Here is a 19471-nt window from a genome sequence, read left to right on the forward strand (position 1 = left end):
GCTGGCTCTATTTCTCATGCTGGTGAATTTCTTCATTGGCTTTGTGATTTCCGTTGAAACATTATCTGCAGGAATTCTTGGAAACCTGAGCAGGTTGGCAGTCTTCCAGAGAACGTTTGTATTTTCCTTGTTTGCCTTTTGGAAGGCAACCAAACTGGGAGTACTTTAAATTCTTGGTTTGAGAATTTTTGGACCTCATAGGGACAATCAAGACAACCTGCACCCATGTGAAAGTCAGCCTTTCTCATATTTTATGAGAAATGACATCCTGCCTACCCGTCCGCTATACTGGTGCCAAGGTAAAGACAGGTAGGTTTCCATCCCATACACACTCTCCTCCTCACCTCTTAGCTCTACCTCTGGTAGGTTAATTTTTCAGTCACCCTTACACTGAGGCAATCTCTCATTAGACTCTCCACCATGGAGAACCACAGGCATTAGCTTTAATTCCCCTGCCTGAGGTGGCCATTAAAGGGAAGTTCAGCCTCCAGGGCCTCCCAAAAATATTCTGGGACAATCCAGGATTCCTGCTTTCATTTTGTCTTTGGTCCCAATGGTTTATCTTCTTTTGTGTCAACTTTTAATATGCCTAGAAAGATGCTTTATAAAGTTTTTACAACATGTTGGTTGCTTCCATTGGAAGGCTATTCAGAACAAATAATCTGACAAACTCCCTTAAACAGAAGTCCATACAATTAATTTTCATAATACATTAAGCTCTGTATTCAAGTTACAATTATATTTTCAGTGACAAACAGCTGACCTCAAAAGCAGGTGACCACTCAAAGGTAAATGCATCTTAGTTTACATAAACCAATGCTTTAAAAGAAAAAGAACCTAAAAACTACTCCTTCGAAGAATAAGTAAGAAAATTAGCTGGCAATGAAAAATTTGTAGATAATCAGAAAGGTACATTTCTTTATGAGAAGAATGATAAAACAATTTTCTGGAGTATAACTTTTGTAGACACAGAATCTTGGTTCAGGGAAATATCGGATTCCTTAAATGTTCCCCAACAATAAAACACTTTGCGACATGAAACCTTATTTCACAAAGTAACCATCTTAGAGTTTCTGCTTGAAAAGGTCTTGTAGCAATTGCAGTGGTATTTATCATAACCCTATCCACTTCCATGATATAAAAAGCCACCGAAATATCCGACAAAGGCAAAACAGAGTAGAAGCTTCTTCAGTACCTCAGTATAATCAGGTGAGCCTGAAGATGTGCCACATTTGTTTTAAATAACCAAGCTCCACTGAAAACACTCACACGCACACACACGCATGCACGCATGCACGCATACATACGCGCGCGCACACACGCACACTCAACAAGTTTGTGGTTTTATTTGCCATCAAATTCTAAAGCTTTAACCTTAGTCATTATAAATAGACAGATACTACAAGTCATAAATTCATTTAGAATAGGGAAGGTGGCTGGATTTATATAAATCCAGCTATGAATTTGAAAAGCAGTTCAAAGTATCAGCCCTCACAGAGCAGCATGCTTAAAACCGGAGCTCACTAAATCTTTCTGCTTTCCCAAAACTCCCGCTCCTCAGGGCTTTGGACATGACCTAATTCAAGAGAAATGGCATTTCAGATGAACAATGGGGCTCATTCAATCTTGCCATGCATAAGTTAGAAAATTGCTGATTTAAATGGAAAAAAAGAAAAATTACTTTTAAGAAGAGACATGGCCCTGGCCGGTTGGCTCAGCGGTAGAGCGTCGGCCTAGCGTGCGGAGGACCCGGGTTCGATTCCCGGCCAGGGCACACAGGAGAAGCGCCCATTTGCTTCTCTACCCCTCCGCCGCGCTTTCCTCTCTGTCTCTCTCTTCCCCTCCCGCAGCCAAGGCTCCATTGGAGCAAAGATGGCCCGGGCGCTGGGGATGGCTCCTTGGCCTCTGCCCCAGGCGCTAGAGTGGCTCTGGTCGCAATATGGCGACGCCCAGGATGGGCAGAGCATCGCCCCTGGTGGGCAGGGCGTCGCCCCTGGTGGGCGTGCTGGGTGGATCCCGGTCGGGCGCATGCGGGTGTCTGTCTGACTGTCTCTCCCTGTTTCCAGCTTCAGAAAAATGAAAAAAAAAAAAAAAAGGAAGAGACATGGCTAAACTCCCAAACCATCTCCCTGTATGCTCACCTTTTCTGAGGTTCTTTTTGTCTGTAAGTGACATTATTCACTCTGAAGCCAAAAGAATTCAGTTCCTAAACTTCTCTACATTAAAGTCAAAATTACTTTTTACGAACCTGCTTTATGGTGGGGGAGCGACTTGCTTACTGAGTGAAGACTACCTTGCAGTAAGTCATCTCAGGCTTTCCCTAGAGCAAAGGCATTTACTTTCATTGCTTTTTTGGACATCAATGGTATTAACTATGTTTCATAGGAAGTGGTTTGTAAGCTCTCTAATAAGAGGAACTAAAAAGTGGTTATATACTTTACAGAACATAAAGGGCCTGACGTAACGACGACAAACAAATGAAAAGTGTGGGTTCTGCTTCAAGATGGAGGGGACCAGAAGGCTACTACTGGTCCTCCTGGTCGGATGCCCTCCTTCCATCTCGTGATGGTGAGAACGTGGGCTTGGGAGTTCAGCTGACATGGGTCTGAATCTTTAAATGGCATGAGGAAGGCTAACTGGTTTCACCAACCTCAGTTTCCTAAGGACATAGGCTCCTCAGAGGCTGCTGAGAAGACTGAAAGATCTAAATTTAAATTTGTAGTTCAGAATTTGGCACACCTAAGCTAAATAAACACCACTTACTACTAGGCTGAATAACCCCAGCATTTTTCAAACTACAAAAATAAGCTAAATGTGGCTTCTGAACAGCACGACTTGCTAATAGTGAACTTCTAAAGTTTAATTCCCATCTCTCACACCACACAGCTCTTTTCCTAGAAAAACCCTTAGGAGCACTAATTTTAAATTAGTAAAAGTACTGATTTTATCATTATTATTTTATTCCCAAATTCATATGTTGCTTATTTTTATATTGCCTCTTGATGTTCTAATTCTTTTTTCAGTCCCACTCTGATACGTATACTATTTTTTAATAACTCTCTACCTGTCACAGAAGTCCTCTGCTGGTGGTCTAGCTTTTATGCTCAGATGATTTTGCTAAACTGTGGATAAATCATTTGTTTAAAGGTTCTCGAATGTTTCTCTCTCCCTTTCCACTGTAACCCCAAAGATGGCCAGGCCCTCCAAGTGTGACCCATACGTCAATATTGTCTCAACTACCTAACAACAAGAGGTCGTCTGCTTGGCATTAGCCAGAGTTGGCTGAATGTAGTTGTCTGGCCAATACCGAGCTGCCTTTTATCTTTATGTGTAGAGTGATTTCTTATGCAGGAGAAAGCCAATTTTCATTAATGACGTGAGAGCATTAAAGACAGGGTGAGTACTGATAAGTTCCTCAGTCTAAATTGACCAAACTTTCAGCAAACAAGGACAAAAGGTTAATAAAAGTCTGGACGGAGTACAAGATAAACTGATACTGCTTACAAAAATCAAATATGTTAGCACCATCCATTTTCCTCCAAAATGATTGATAAATGCTGTGACATAAACAAAGACCACTTCAGGCTTGTTTTAAGGATGGTGTCATTGAAGGAGAAGAATGTGGCATTCCTAACAAGGATTTTACACATATGTAGTTCCTTTTACCTACCAAATGCCTCCTAAAGATTCTATTAAAAAAACCTATGATATAAATTTAAATTCATTCAGAACAGGGCCAAATGGTCACTGCCCCTTCTGCTGCTGATAACCCTAAAAATAGGGAGTAAAGTACCTGATCTACAAAAAAGAAATGAAAGAACTAAAGAGAAAGAGAAATAAACAAAGGAAAGGAAACAGAGAGGAGATGGAGGGAGTTTAGCATTTTCAATCTCCAGAGATTTCCTAACGCTGATGGCGCTCAGTCCCAGCACCCCTGACCTGCCCTGAAATGGTGTACTGGCGGTCTCACGGCTACTATCTGGCGGACAGGGGGCACTCCACAGGCAGGGACAACAGCCCACAACAGGGCTTCAGTACATGTCTGCTTCCCCTATATCTGCCGATGGCGTAAAGACAACAGAGGAACCAAATTCAATTTTTTTTTTTTTTTTTTTTTTTTTTTTTTTGTGGCAGAGACAGAGAGGGAGACAAAGAGAGGGACAGATAGGAGAGGGACAGATAGGGACAGACAGGAAGGGAGATGAGAAGCATTAATTCTTTGTTGCGGCACCTTAGTTGTTCACTGATTGCTTTCTCATATGTGCCTTGACCAGGGGCTACAGCAGGTGCAGTGACACCTTGCTCAAGCCAGATGAGCCCGCCACACTCAAGCCAGTGACCTCGGGGTTTTGAAAGTGGGTCCTCTGCTTCTCAGTCCAATGCTCTATCCACTGCCACTGCCTGGTCAGGCCGAATTCAAATTTTAAAGACGTTAGTAGCATCTTCTAACTTAAAAAAAATTCAGAAACATATCACATTAAGTTAAATGTATACAAAAGTATACTGAAAACTCACATTTTTAGGGTATAAATTAAGTTCTCATGAACATTTTTTAAAAGTTCATACATTTGAAAGAAAAGAGGTCTAGGCCTGATATTTAATGGTAATGTTAAAAAAAAGTGAAAATTTGTTCTAAATGTAGTCTAAATGAAACAACTATATATATAATCAAAATAAAATTATTTATAACAAATTTGGAAGCAAAATATGTATTTTATATAATTCAAAAGAAACAGTCTTAATTTAGAAAAGTACACAACATATAATTAAGAAAATGCAGACACAAATCATTTTCTTGCAAGGTTCAGGATGAAAAATTTCAATTAATATGCAGCCATGAATCACGTTAAAAATCACAGGGTCAAGACTTTTCTACAGACAACTGATAAAATGTCATGCTGGCCTGTGTGATACTTCGATACTTCTTCACTTTTTAAACGAGGAAGAAATCTGCTCATACCACATACAGGACTGGAGAAACACAGGCTGATCTAGTCATCATTCTTAGAGTTTAATAAAGGACAGAAATTTAATTTAAAATATTAGGAGACCAGGAAAGTACCGATTCAAAACACCCAGGAGAGACCTGAAGATGGCAGCGGAGTAGGCGGACACACAGACGCCCAGCTCTCACCACCAAACTGGAATACAAATCAATTTAGGAAAAATCAGCATGAAAAACCAACTCTAGACTACAAGAACAGCTCTCAAAAACCAAGGAGCAAAGAAGAAGCCACAACAAACCTGGTAGGGAGCGCCTGAATCTCCCCTGCTTACAGGAACGGGGGGGGGGGGGGTGAGGCTGAAAGCCCAGAGGGGATCTAACTCCAGGGAAAGAGCAGAAAATACTGCTCACAGCCACTTGCCTGGCGACCAGGGAGCAAGGTTTGTTGAAAAGACCAGCTTAGCTCTCAAGTGGAAAGGAAAGAGAAAGGGACAGACTGTGAGGGGCTAAGGAATGCAGGAAACGACCTAAAAAAAAAGCTGACTCATTTGTGCTGAAAGCGGCCATAGCTGGGGGAGGGACTGATCCTTCCCCACAAAACAGTACTGAATTGCTTCCAGATCAGAGATCTCCAGACATCTCTCCAGCTCCAATCAGTGCAACAAGACACAGCTGAAAACAAGAAGTGGAGAGGAGGGGCAGTAACTCAGGTCTCCATGGAGATCTGAGATACACCTCCCTCTACTGAAGCTGAGAAAACACCCTGCCCCCAAAGAGATTAGTTGGTGGAAGAGACCTTCAGAGGCTCAGGGTACACCCATCACATTCCTGGATACAGTTTCAAGGAAGCCCCCTGCTGAGATCAGTAAACAGGACTATCACCTGTTAAGAAAACAAACAAATCAAGACTTCAAAGCTGCCCAAATCCCAAAGTGAATTACAAATAATAGCTGATACCAAACCAAGAAGACCTAGAAATAACACAACTAAAAACTGGAGGCAGATAACACCAAGCCTAGACTCAACCAGCTCTATAAGCAAAACACCCAAACATAGACATAATGAGAAGACAAAAAAGTGCAATCCAAATAAAACCACAAGAGACACCTTCAGGAGATGAACTGAGTGATATGGAAATAATCAAACTTCCAGATGCGGAGTTCAAAATAATGATTGTAAGGATGCTTAGGGATCTTAGAACAACAATGGATGGTCATTATGAACACCTAAATAAAGAAATAGCAAGTATAAAAAATAATCAGTCGGAGATGATAAATACAATATCAGAAATAAAGACCACAATGGAAGGAATTAAAAACAGGACAGATAGAGCTGAGGATCAAATCAGCGAGTTGGAGGACAACTGGAATGAAGGCATGAAAGCAGAGAAGAAAAAAGAAAAGTGACTCAAAAAGTCTGAGGAAACTCTTAGAGAGCTCTGTGACAACATGAAGAGAAATAACATCCGCATCATAGGGGTTCCTGAAGAAGAAAAAGAACAAGGGATAGAGACTTTGTTCAATCATATCATAGCTGAAAACTTCCCTAAATTAATGCAGGAGAAACTCTCACAAGTTCAAGAAGCACAGAGGACTCCATTAAAGAGAAACCCAAAGAAATCTACACCAAGACACATCATAATTAAAATACCAAAGCTAAGCGATAAAGAGAAAATATTAAAAGCTGCAAGAGAAAAAAAAGTTATCACCTACAAAGGAGCCCCCAAAAGGATGACATCCAACTTCTCAACAAAAACACTTGAGGCCAGAAGGGAATGGCAAGAAATATTCAAAGTAATGCAGAACAAGAACCTACAACCAAGACTACTTTATCCAGCAAGGCTATCGTTTAAAATCGAAGGAGAAATAAAAAGCTTCCCAGATAAAAAACAACTCAAGGAATTCATTACAACCAAACCAATGCTGCAGGAAATGTTAAGGGGCCTGTTGTAAACAGATCAAAGTGGGAAAAGAATATAGCAAAAAAGGAATACACCTTTAAAGAAGAAAATGGCAATAAACAACTACATATCAGTAATAACCTTAAATGTAAATGGATTAAATGATCCAATCAAAAGACATAGGGTAGCTGCGTGGATAAGAAAACAGGACCCATACATATGCTGTCTACAAGAGACACACCTTAGAACAAAAGATACACATAGATTGAAGGTAAAAGGATGGAAAAAAACACTTCATGCAAATGGAAATGAAAAAAAAAGCTGGGGTAGCAATACTTATATCAGACAAAGTGGACTTTAAAACAGACTATTAGAGATAAATCGAGTTGATCTAATGTGTCCAATAAGTCTGCTGTTTCTTTGTTAATTTTCTTTCTTAAGGATCTATCTAGTGATGTTAGTGGGGTATTGAAATCCCCTACTATTATAGTATTGCTATTGATCTCACCCTTTAAATCCATCAAAGTCTGCTTTATATATTTAGGTGCTCCTAAATATATAAAGATAGAGATAGTTAGAGATAAAGAAGGCCACTACATAATGATAAAGGGAGCAATCCAACAGGAAGATATAACTATTATAAATATCTATGCACCTAATATAGGAGCACCTAAATATATAAAGCAGACTTTGATGGATTTAAAGGGTGAGATCAACAGCAATACTATAATAGTAGGGGATTTCAATACCCCACTAACATCACTAGATAGATCCTCAAGAAAGAAAATTAACAAAGAAACAGTAGACTTATTTGACACACTAGATCAACTCGATTTAATAGATATCTTCAGAACCTTTCACCCTAAAGCAGCAGAATATACATTCTTTTCAAGTGCTCATGGTACATTCTCTAGGACAGACCATATGTTAGGGCACAAAAGTGCTCTCAACAAATTTAAGAAGACTGAAATCATATCAAGCACTTTCTCCAATCACAATGGCATGAAACTAGAAATGAACCACAACAGAAAAGCTCAAAAATTCTCAAACACATGGAAACTAAATAGCAGGGTGTTAAATAATGAATGGATTACGAATGAGATCAAAGAAGAAATAAAAAAATTCCTAGAAATGAATGACAATGAGCATACAACTCAAAATTTATGGGACACAGCAAAAGCAGTACTGAGAGGGAAGTTCCTAGCACTCCAGGCACACTTTAAGAAGTTAGAAAAAACTCAAATAAACAACTTAACCCTCCATCTAAAAGAACTAGGAAAAGAACAGCAAGTAAAGCGCAAATGTAGTAGAAGGAAGGATATAATAAAGATCAGAGCAGAAATAAATGACATAGAGGCTAAAGAAACAATACAGAGGATCAATGAAACTAGGAGCTGGTTCTTTGAAAAGGTAAACAAGATTGATGAACCTTTAACTAGAATCACCAAGAAAAAGAGAGGACTCAAATAAATAAAATTAGAAATGAGAGTGGAGAAATAACAACTGACACAACAGAAATACAAAATATTGTAAGAAAATACTATGAAGAACTGTATGCCAAAAAACTTGTCAACCTAGATGAAATGGACAAATTCCTTGAAACATACAATCTTCCAAAAATCAATCTGGAAGAATCAGAAAACCTAAACAGACCAATTACACCAAATGAGATCGAAACAGTTATCAAAAAACTCCCAACAAAGAAAAGTCCGGGGCCCGATGGCTTCACAATGGAATTCTACCAAATATTCAAAGAAGAACAACTCCTATCCTTCTCAAATTATTTCAAAAAATTCAAGAGGAAGGAAGACTTCCAAGCTCCTTTTATGAGGCAAGCATAATTCTGATTCCAAAACCAGTCAAAGACAACACAAAGAAAGAAAATTATAGGCCAATATCTCTGATAAATATAGATGCTAAAATCCTCAACAAAATATTAGCAAACCGGATCCAACAATATATGGAAAAAATCATACACCATGATCAAGTGGGATTTATTCTGGGGAGGCAAGGCTGGTACAACATTCGTAAATCAATCAATGTGATTCATCACATAAACAAAAAGAAGGAGAAAAACCATATGATAATTTCAATAGATGCAGAAAAAGCATTTGATAAAATTCAGCACCAATTCATGATCAAAACTCTCAGCAAAGTGGGAATACAGGGAACATACCTCAACATGATAAAAGCCATCTATGAAAAACCCACAGCCAACATCATACTCAATGGGCAAAAATTAAAAGCAATACCCTTAAGATCAGGAACAAGGTAGGGGTGCCCCCTTTCACCACTCTTATTTAACATAGTCCTGGAAGTCCTAGCCACAGCAATCAGACAAGAAGAAGAAATAAAAGGCATTCAAGTTGGAAAAGAAGAAGTAAAACTATCATTATTTGCAGATGATATGATATTGTATTTAGAAAACCCTAAAGTCTCAGTCAAAAAGCTACTGGACCTGATAAATGAATTCAGCAAAGTGGCAGGATATAAAATCAATACTCAGAAATCAGAGGCATTTTTATATGCCAACAATGAACAGTCAGAAAGAGAAATTAAGGAAACAATCCCCTTCACTATTACAACCAAAAAAATAAAGTACCTAGGAGTAAACTTAACTAAGGAGACTAAAGACTTGTACTCGGAAAATTACAAAGCATTGATAAAAGAAATCAAGGAAGATACAAACAAGTGGAAGCATATACTGTGCTCATGGTTAGGAAGAAAAAACATCATTAAAATGTCTATATTACCCAAAGCAATCTATAAATTCAATGCAATACCAATTAAAATACCAATGACATACTTCAAAGTTATAGATCACATATTCCAAAAATTTATATGGAACCAAAAAAGAACACGAATAGCCTCAGCAATCTTAAAAAAGAAGAATAAAGTGGGAGGTATCACACTTCCTGATATCAAGTTATACTACAAGGCCATTGTACTCAAAACAGCCCGGTACTGGCATAAGAACAGGCAAATAGATCAATGGAACAGAACAGAGAACCCAGAAATAAACCCACAGCTCTATGGACAACTGATATTTGACAAAGGAGGTAAGGAAGTATAATGGAGTAAAGACAGCCTCTTTAACAAATGGTGTTGGGAAAATTGGACAGCTACCTGCAAAAAATGAAACTAGACCATCAGCTTACACCACTCACAAAAATAAACTCAAAATGGATAAAAGACTTAAATGTAGGCTGTGAAACCATAAGCATCTTAGAAGAAAACATAGGCAGTAAGCTCTCCGACATCTCTCGGAGTAATATATTTGCTGATTTATCTCCACGAGGAAGTGAAATAAAAGACAGGATAAACAAATGGGACTATATCAATCTAAAAAGGTTTTGCACAGCTAAAGACAATAAGAACAGAATAAAAAGACAAACCACACAATGGGAGAACATATTTGACAATATGTCTGATAAGGGGTTAATAACCAAAATTTATAAAGAACTTGTAAATCTCAACACCAGGAAGACAATCCAATCAAAAAATGGGAAAAAGAAATGAATAGATACTTCTCCAAAGAGGACATACAGATGGCCAATAGGCATATGAAAAAATGATCAACATCACTAATCATTAGAGAAATGCAAATTAAAACCACAATGAGATATCACCTCACACCAGCCAGAATGGCGCTCATCAACAAAACAACACAGAATAAGTGCTGGCAAGGATGTGGAGAAAAGGGAACCCTCCTGCACTGCTGGTGGGAATGCAGACTGGTGCAGTCACTGTGGAAAACAGTATGGAGATTCCTCAAAAAATTGAAAATCGAACTGCCTTTTGACCCAGCTATCCCACTTTTAGGAATATACCCCAAGAACAGCATAGAACGGCTCCAAAAGGAGAAATGCACCCCCATGTTTTTGGCAGCATTGTTCACAATAGCGAAGATCTGGAAACAGCCCAAGTGTCTGTCAGAGGGCAAGTGGATTAAAAAGCTTTGGTATATATATACTATGGAATACTACTCAGCCATAAGAAATGATGACATCGGATCATTTACAATAACATAGATGGACCTTGAAAGCATTATACGGAGTGAAATAAGTAAATAAAAAAAAACTAAGAACTACATGAATCCATACATAGATGGGACATAAAAATGAGACTCAGAGACATGAACAAGAATGTGATGGCAACGGGAGTGGGGGGTGGGTGGAGGGGGGATGGGGCAAGGAAGGAGAGAGGGGGTGGGGGAGGGGAGGGGCACAAAACCAGATAGAAGGTGACAGAAGACAATTTGACTTTGGGGGAGGGGTATACAGCACAATCAAATGTCAAAATAATCTGGAGATGTTTTCTCTCAACATATGTACCCTGATTTATCAATGTCACTTCATTAAATTTAATAAAGATAAAAAAAAACCACCCAGGAGAATATTAATAGGTACTAATGGAGGATGGCTTATAAAGTGGAACACCTGAGCACCAGGACACCTAAGGGAGCAAGTGAAGTCATTCAAGACATGCTGGTGCCACTTACTAGAAGACTATGTAAAGAAAAAATTATTCTGGCACCTGTAAGATGGTAAAGACTTCATTCAGGACTAATGCAATAGGTGTCAAGACTATCACAATAACAGAGCATTCCAGCTTAGCTCCTACAGAAAAGACAGATGGGGATTTATAGCTAATGAGCAGAACTGGAGGTTGGGAGTGGATGAAAAATTGCTAAGAGGAGACAGCAGGGTAGGATTCTTGCTAAACTGACCCATTAGGACTCCTGGTGAAGGCACATGAAGGTACTCTGATAGCAAGTAGGGGTGGGGAGAGAAGGAATTTGATCAGATATCGAAGGTGGGGGAATTCTGTCCAAGCTGATTTAGTAGAGTTCTTGTACAACTGGGCTGTGCAGGCCCAGCAAGGAGGTAGAGGGGGAGGAAGCAAGGCTGAGGCCCAGTTGAGCAGAGGGCTCGGAGGAGCCTGACTAAGGGCTGATCAGGGAGAATTTTGTCATCTGTCAGGCATGATTCTGGGCACTGAGGACAGCACCGGGAGCAAGACAGCAAGGTCACTGAACTCACGCAGCTCACAGACCTCAGTGTGTTTGCATAGAGAGATAAAGGAACCAGAACAGGGGACAGGAGCAGAAGGGCCAACTGTGGAGGGAAAGGTACCAACCAAAAGCACAAGGAAGTTTCTGGGGCAGAAATTCCTTTTCCTCAAAGAAAGAAGAGTGCGACTCAGAACATGCCCCGACCACCAGCGCAGAAAGGGCTGGGACATTCTTTGGAGGGGCCCTGCTCAGCTGCTGAACATGTGGGACAACGATAGGAGCTTCTAAGACCCAGACAGAAGGCCTGGTAAGGCGAGTCAGGGGAGTGACCTGAAGAGCGGAGCAGCACAGGTCCCATCTGCAGTTCCTGCCGAAAGGTTCAACAACCCGCAGTTTGTAAGGAGCGTGCGAATGCAAATGGCAGAAATGAGGTTCTTCAAAGAGAGGCAGAGGGTCACAGGAGAGAGACTGGCCCACAGGGCAGCAAGCAGGCTGGCGGGCAGTCAGCAAGTCAGGGAACACAAGTTCAAATCTACACGATCAATGTCAACGACAAAGGAAACCAGTTTTGTGAAGAACTCTTTTTTTAACTCTCAAACTTTCAAGACTTTTTTCCATCCTGTATTTATGCAGTTTTTTCCCCCTATGTGCTGTCTTTTTCTATGACATTCAACAGCCAGCCACCACAGTATTTGTCCTTTTTTTTTCAAAGTGCATAATGTGAAAAGGTACTCTTGGCAAAAAAAAAAAAAAAAATGTGCTGACAAAAATGACAGGGTAGAGAAGAGCTGGTAATTCTCCCTGCCTCTATGGTCAAAAGGATTAAAACCACAGCATAAAGTCTTCAGGGATCAAAAGGGGGATACATTTCAGTAATATAAAGTTAAAGATTTCATAAGATTGGATTTAGCTTTCAGTCACCAGCTATTCAGGTTTTCCTCATTCAGTAGTTAACAAGGACAGTTAGCACTGATGTTAAGTGTTCATCTTCCCCTTAGTTTAAAAAGCAAAACAAAAATGAGGGAGCTTATAAGAAAGAGCAAGACAAAGACCCCGGGTAGTGGTCGTTGTCACCACGGGGCACATCCCCTTACTGAATTTTCAATTATCCACCTGCAAAATTAGACACTTTTTCCCTCATAGTCTCCCACTACAGGCACATCTATTTATGTTTCCTTCAGTGAAAGAATTCTTTTCTGATTATGAATCTGGCTTTGCAGAAAACAAATCAATACCAAGAGCTGTGTTGAGAGCAGCTTTAATACGCAATACAAGTGTGTACGTTGGGGCACGCTCCATCTATTTTACTACACTACTTAAAACCAAAAGGGGGCAATTCCCAATAATCCTCTTTTGTCAAGAAACAACGGGGTGGGGGGAGGAATACTTGAAAACCTGCTACATGCCAGGAACTCTGCTAAGCCCTTTCCTATGCATTTTCATTATGCCTCACAATTCCTTGTGAAGTAGCTATTACTTTCCCATCTGTAGTTATGGAAATATTAAGACAGAAAATAACTTCCCCAGGCCTAGGGTCATCAGTTATTTAGTGATGGAGCTGAGACTAAAATTCAAATTTGATTTGAAAATCTTATCATTATTGTCTCAATATATCCAATTGCATTTAATAGAAATTATTTTTTAAAATTTAACAATCACTATTTCAGTCCGCTGTGTCTCTCCATTTTATAAACTAAATATATTTACTAGTGTCTTCATAGTTAAATTCACGTATAGTACTTATTTCTTTAAATCAGGGGTCCCCAAACTTTTTACACAGGGGAACAGTTCACTGTCCCTCAGACCATTGGAGGGCCGCCACATACAGTGCTCCTCTCACTGACCACCAATGAAAGAGGTGCCCCTTCCAGAAGTGCGGCAGGGGGGCGGATAAATGGTCTCAGGGGGCCGCATGTGGCCCGCGGGCCTGTAGTTTGGGGACGCCTGCTTTAAATAGTCATAACCATATCATAATAAACTAGCATTCAATTAAAACAAACACACAAAAAATCCCCCCCGCCTCCTGAAACCAAGTCTCTCTATTCTTGTCTTACAAAATTGACTTTTGAACCCACAGGTAGAAACTGATACACATTTCATCTTTTTACAGCTGGTCAGTCACTGCAACTATCAAGAGCTTTCAGAATCCTAGGACTGCCACTCAAAAGAATTAACTACTCTGAGGTTCATATTATCCACAGATTTACTGCTAGCAAAGCAATAATGGAAAAAAATGACAGGCCCAGCACTACACTCAGAATTTGGCAGCTATAACTGGAGAGCTCTCTCCATGTTGATCCCAATCTATCAGTACATAACTCAACAGCTTCAAATCTACTTCAAATTCTAATTTCTTGTTTATAGAATATTATATACTTTTCTAAATGTCTAAAATGAATTCTAAAGCTGGGTCAGTTTAGTAACTTTATTAAAAATAAAATTAGGTGAGCATTGTGAGACTTGTGTGCTCTACTCCTCTCCCTGTGGCTTTCCATGAGCTCACTGGGATGGTGTTACTTGGAACTTGGAAGGTATTTTGTAGAAGTGACTGAAGTCTATCTGATCAGTTGACCCTAAGTAAGGGAGATATCCTATACTGTCTGAGTGTGTCTGATTCAATAAGTTTAAAAGTCTTCTGGCAGAGCTGAGAATTCCCCAAAGAAGAAAATATTCTGCTTATGGCAGCAGCTTTAGCTTCTGTCTGAGTTCCAGCCTGCCCTACCTGATGGCCTACTCTACTGATTGCAGACTTGGCCGGCCCCAAATCATGTAAGCCCACTTCTTACAATCAATCTCTTAATATACATGTCCTTCTGGTTCTGCTTCTTAACTCAAACCTTGACAGATACCTTCACAACCATCGATATCTCACAAATACAAAATACCTAGAAATGACTTGAACAAGAAATATGTGGGATAATATAGGGGTATAACTTTGAGATATCTAATCCCAAATAAGCATACAGATTCACACACAGTCCTAGTCAAACACAGAGCTGAACTTTTGTTTAGATCATGACAAAATAATCATAAAGTTCCTCTGGGAAAAAAAAGGGGGAACAATTTGGAAAATAGTAATTGCTAACATTTATGAAGTCTTTGCACTGGGCTGCAAAAACAAAATAGACAAACAAACAAACAAAAAACACCTAGGAAGCAGAGAAGACAGCTGTCAAGTAACTGAAGGAAAGATCAAGCTAGGAAGGTAGGCTGGGACCTGGCTCATTTTGTAAACAGTGTCATCCAATCGGAATGTAGTATAGCAATTTAGGGTTTCTGAGATGCCCCTTTTTTCTTCTTTATGTTCATTCATGGCTGGACTGTCTAGAATTTTGTTTATGAGGGTCTCATGCACTTCTACACAATTGACTTCATTCTGGAATCCCAATCTGCAGGTATCACACCCTCTTCTTGAATTCCACACTAATGTTTGCCATGATAAACTGGGGGATGAAAAAATATATAAGGTGAGAAAAAAAAAAAACCAAGAGGTCAGGAAGAAATCACAGAGGCTTTCCTGAAGTTCTGCTGGTACTGATAAGTTTCACTCAAAGCATCACTATCCATTATTAGAGTGGACACAGCAATAGTTCAGTCTTTGAATAAGTAAGTAAAATTTTCTTCTCTGTATTTGGAGTAGTCTACGGCCATACCACCCTGAACGCGCCCGATCTCGTCTGTATTTGGAGTAAATTAAGCAATGTGTTTTTTTTTAATTTGTTAACCTCTATTGTTTAATAATAATCTTATCCAGGAATTTAAATATTTAAAATGATTAAATAGAAAATGAAACTAGAACTCTCTGGAGAAAGAACACTATAACTGGCATTTATAAAGAACTAGAGAAAGGCAAGTCCTTCCCATCTCCTGTCACACAGAAATAGAGAGAAGGACCACAGCGCAGTAATGGCTGCTCCTGTTTCTTTCAGATTCGATCTTCAGAGGTTTGCTCAGTTCTATGTACACCTGGACTTATCCCTCAAATGAACAATTCCTGGGTGGTAGTCTGCTCCTGTCAGGGAGTGTGAACACCGATGTGGTTGATCCCATTTTCTTGAGATCAAAATGGATGTATCTTAAAAAAAAAATAGGAAAAAAAAGCCCATGTATGTTTATTAAATGGATATATATTTAACACTAGAATAAGAGTATTGACTTCATTCTGCTGTATGTGTGGCTAGTACTCTGCAGTATCTAAGAATGTTTGGATATGACTCTTACTTAGAGAATTTTAAAAATGGTACAATGACCAATCAATAACAAAAAATGTATAGTCTTATAATGTAATATATACATTAATACCAATAATGAGGTCATCTAATAACAGAAAAGTATACTCAATATTGTATAGTTTGAAAATCTGTGACACCATCTCTAAAATATATTTATTTTACATTAAGCAGAACACAGTATAATTGGTGTAGTGTCTTATCTGGTGCCAGCATATCTGATAAAATTTTTGAGCCTGGGAATTTTTTTTAGCACAGTAAATCATGCAGTTGAAAGCTTTAATGCTTGACGGTGGTGCTGGTATGACATAAGTGTTGGAAGAGAACATGTAAAATGAGCCACCTCCAGAATTAGTAACTCGCTGCTTCTATGTTTACATCATGACATACAAAGCTTCAGGAAGAAAAAGCAGGCTATCATTGCGCATGTGGCTCTGTACTGAGGCGCTGTCTTATGAGTACCTGCTAACCTAGTTAACAGTACTGTTTTACAGACCAAAATGCCAGCTTCTCCTTAACACTCTTCATTTGCAATACTCACAGGATATTTTCACACTTACATGTAAGAAAAATATGGTTAACCTCGACCTACAGAGAAAATGCTACAGCCAACAAATACCTTCCTTCAATTTTTCTTCATTTTATGGGATGTGGGAAGAAATAAAACCTATGAATAAAGATGATACGGTTAAATTAAAGGTTTCTTGGAAAATCAACTAGAAGACAAAATAACTGCTTTTTAAGGGAGCTTTCTGGAATAATTATCTGTGATTGAAAGGTAACTTACCAGTGATGCCATTGGATTCCTGCTGCAGGTCACAGTACCATAGGCGATTCACGGGATCACAACCCTCTCTTATCGATAACAAGACATAGTGACCATCGTCAGACAACTATAAAGGAAACAAAAACCATGCCTGAGGATGATTACAATGTACGCTTTTGTGAGAGTTCTGTTAAATATTAAGTAAAAAAAATAAAGGTTAAACTCAAACACAGTAAATATTCCTCAAAGTTATGAAGAGATTAAGAAAGTTACCAGAAAAAGAGATGGACATACTCTTAATCACAGTTTAACAAAACAGTGAAACAAATAAGGAGAAAGTATCAACAGGTGTAACTGAATGTCATAATGGCGTGATGTGATATTTACTTAAATTCAGCCTAGTCCTTAACTGCAAATACAGACAATCTGTCATTTTGAATATTAATGTTCCTGACTTTGGAGTTTCGTAGCAGGCTACATTTTCAAAAAGTTGTTCTAAATGAGTAAAAAATTAGCAAAATGGGTATGGATGCAAAGAAGTCCGTTTATGGTTCACATTGGTCGCATTAACAATTTCTATTGAACAACTCTTCATGACTATCTTCAGTTACCTCTACCACAAGACATCAGAGAGCAAAGGCCTGTGCTAATATCATGTTAAACAGGAAAATCTTAAGTAGCAAAAAATAACCTTGATAAAATACTAATGTAACAAACTATGGTTTTGAGTTGTTAAAATATACCTGCTATCAAACTATATATATATAGTTGAAATATGTATATATACATACATATGTATATATATATAATATATAAGTATATATATATGCACACTATAATTTTTTCATTAAACAATTTTAAAAATTAACCCAAGTTGATATATGGAATTTTCATTTAACTGTTGTGCCAATCTAAGAATATAGCACAACTAGTTAATCCATTGTCCTATAAATACCGTATTTCCCCATGTATAAGACGCACTTTAATTTTGGGGCCTGAAATTTGAAAAAAAAATTGTATTGCATAAAGTTATTGAATTCAATGCCCTGGTTAGCTGGCTCAGTGGTAGAGCATCGGCCTGGTGTGTGGAAGTTCCAGGTTCAATTCCCAGTCAGGGCACACAGGAGAAGTGCCCATCTGCTTCCCCCTGTCCTTTCTATCTCTCTCTTCCCTTCCTGCAGCCAACGCTCCATTGGAGCAAAATTGGCCCGGGCACTGGGGATGGCTCTATGGCCTCTGCCTCAGGTGCTAGAATGGCTCTGGCCACAATGAAGCAACGCCCCAGATGGGCAGAGTATCGCCTCCTGGTGGGCATGCCAGATGGATCACAGTTGGGCGCATGCAAAAGTCTGTCTGACTGCCTCCCTGCTTCTAACTTCAGAAAAATACAGTCCCCCCAAAAGTGTTATTGAACTCGTTTCATTCATCATAAAATTCATACAACTCCTCATCACTGTCAAAATTCCCATCCATTAGCTTCTTCTCATCTGTGGCTGATGACCAATCACTCTTCATATATTGCATTGTCCTCAGTCCCATCTATGGCATTTGAAATGTCACACTTCTTAAATGACTTGACAATGATCTCAATCTTGATATTATCCCAGTATCTTTTCACCCAGGTACAAATTTCTCCTATAGTTGGTTTCTTCACTCTTTCTGCTGATGTCAAATTGTCCCCAGAAGACTTCAACCATTGGTTCCATTCATCTCTCATGGCAGCTTTGAAGGGTTTGTTAATGCTGACATCAAGTGGTTAGAGCTGGGATAGCAAGCCTCCAGGTATGACGGCAAGTTTTGTTTTTTGCTCTGCAGTAATCTTCTTTGTGTTTTTTGTTATGTATGCCCTGAATTGATCAAGCACCAACAGGGCAGGTTTGCATAAGAGCACATCTGGTCTCCTTCTCCAAACTTTCTCAAACCGGATCTTCATCCCATTTTGACCCATGCAACCCTTGTCATGAACATGGACAATCACTCTTCAAGGAATATCTTCTTTTGGCATTGTTTTGCATTTGAAAATCAGCATAGGAGGCAGCTTGGTTCCATCAACACAGCAAGCTAGAACAACTGTATAATGGCTCTTTTCATGTCCTCTTCTCTTCACAGTTATAGTTTTCACCCCCTTCTTATCAACAGTTCCATTACTTGAGACATCGAATTGAAGGGGAACTTTGTCCATATTTGCAATCTGTCCCAACTCAAACTGATGAGTCTTCCAACATGGAATGACAAAATGATAAAATTCAAGGACCTTCTGCTCATAGCTTTTAGGCATCTTTTGGGCAGTCTGGTGCATGTATGCATGCTTAGTCCATTCTGTGTCATGAACCTGAAGCTCCAATTGTGTCCTCCTTTGAAATCAGTAACTTCCTTTTCATCAGCAATTCTTGCCTCATGCGGAACCATCTTTGTGGACACAGGAATTCCAATTGCCCTTTGCTCTTCAATCCATATCTTCAATTCCCTCTCTAAATCAGGCCATTTTGCTGACTTGCCTCTCATGGCCTTCTTCTGCCATGGTGTTTTCAGTAGGGTTTCTTCTTCCCGTAGCCAGTCTTGGATTCATTTTTCAGTAGAAGGAGAACCAAATTTACATTCAGCAGCATGATTCCAT

The 19471-nt window shown here is 39.2% G+C and overlaps 1 protein-coding gene across 1 annotated transcript in view; it reads right to left on the reverse strand.

The window, feature by feature from the left end:
* The window catches only part of PREP (prolyl endopeptidase), a 158382-nt gene that overhangs the window by 78786 nt on the left and 60125 nt on the right, over nucleotides 1-19471 (reverse strand). The window contains exon 7 of the mRNA XM_066248268.1: nucleotides 16876-16981. Within this exon, the coding sequence (XP_066104365.1) occupies nucleotides 16876-16981 (106 nt within the window). The remainder of the gene's footprint in view (nucleotides 1-16875; nucleotides 16982-19471) is intronic.

Source organism: Saccopteryx bilineata, chromosome 12 (assembly GCF_036850765.1).
Source record: "Saccopteryx bilineata isolate mSacBil1 chromosome 12, mSacBil1_pri_phased_curated, whole genome shotgun sequence".
Taxonomy (NCBI): domain Eukaryota; kingdom Metazoa; phylum Chordata; class Mammalia; order Chiroptera; family Emballonuridae; genus Saccopteryx; species Saccopteryx bilineata.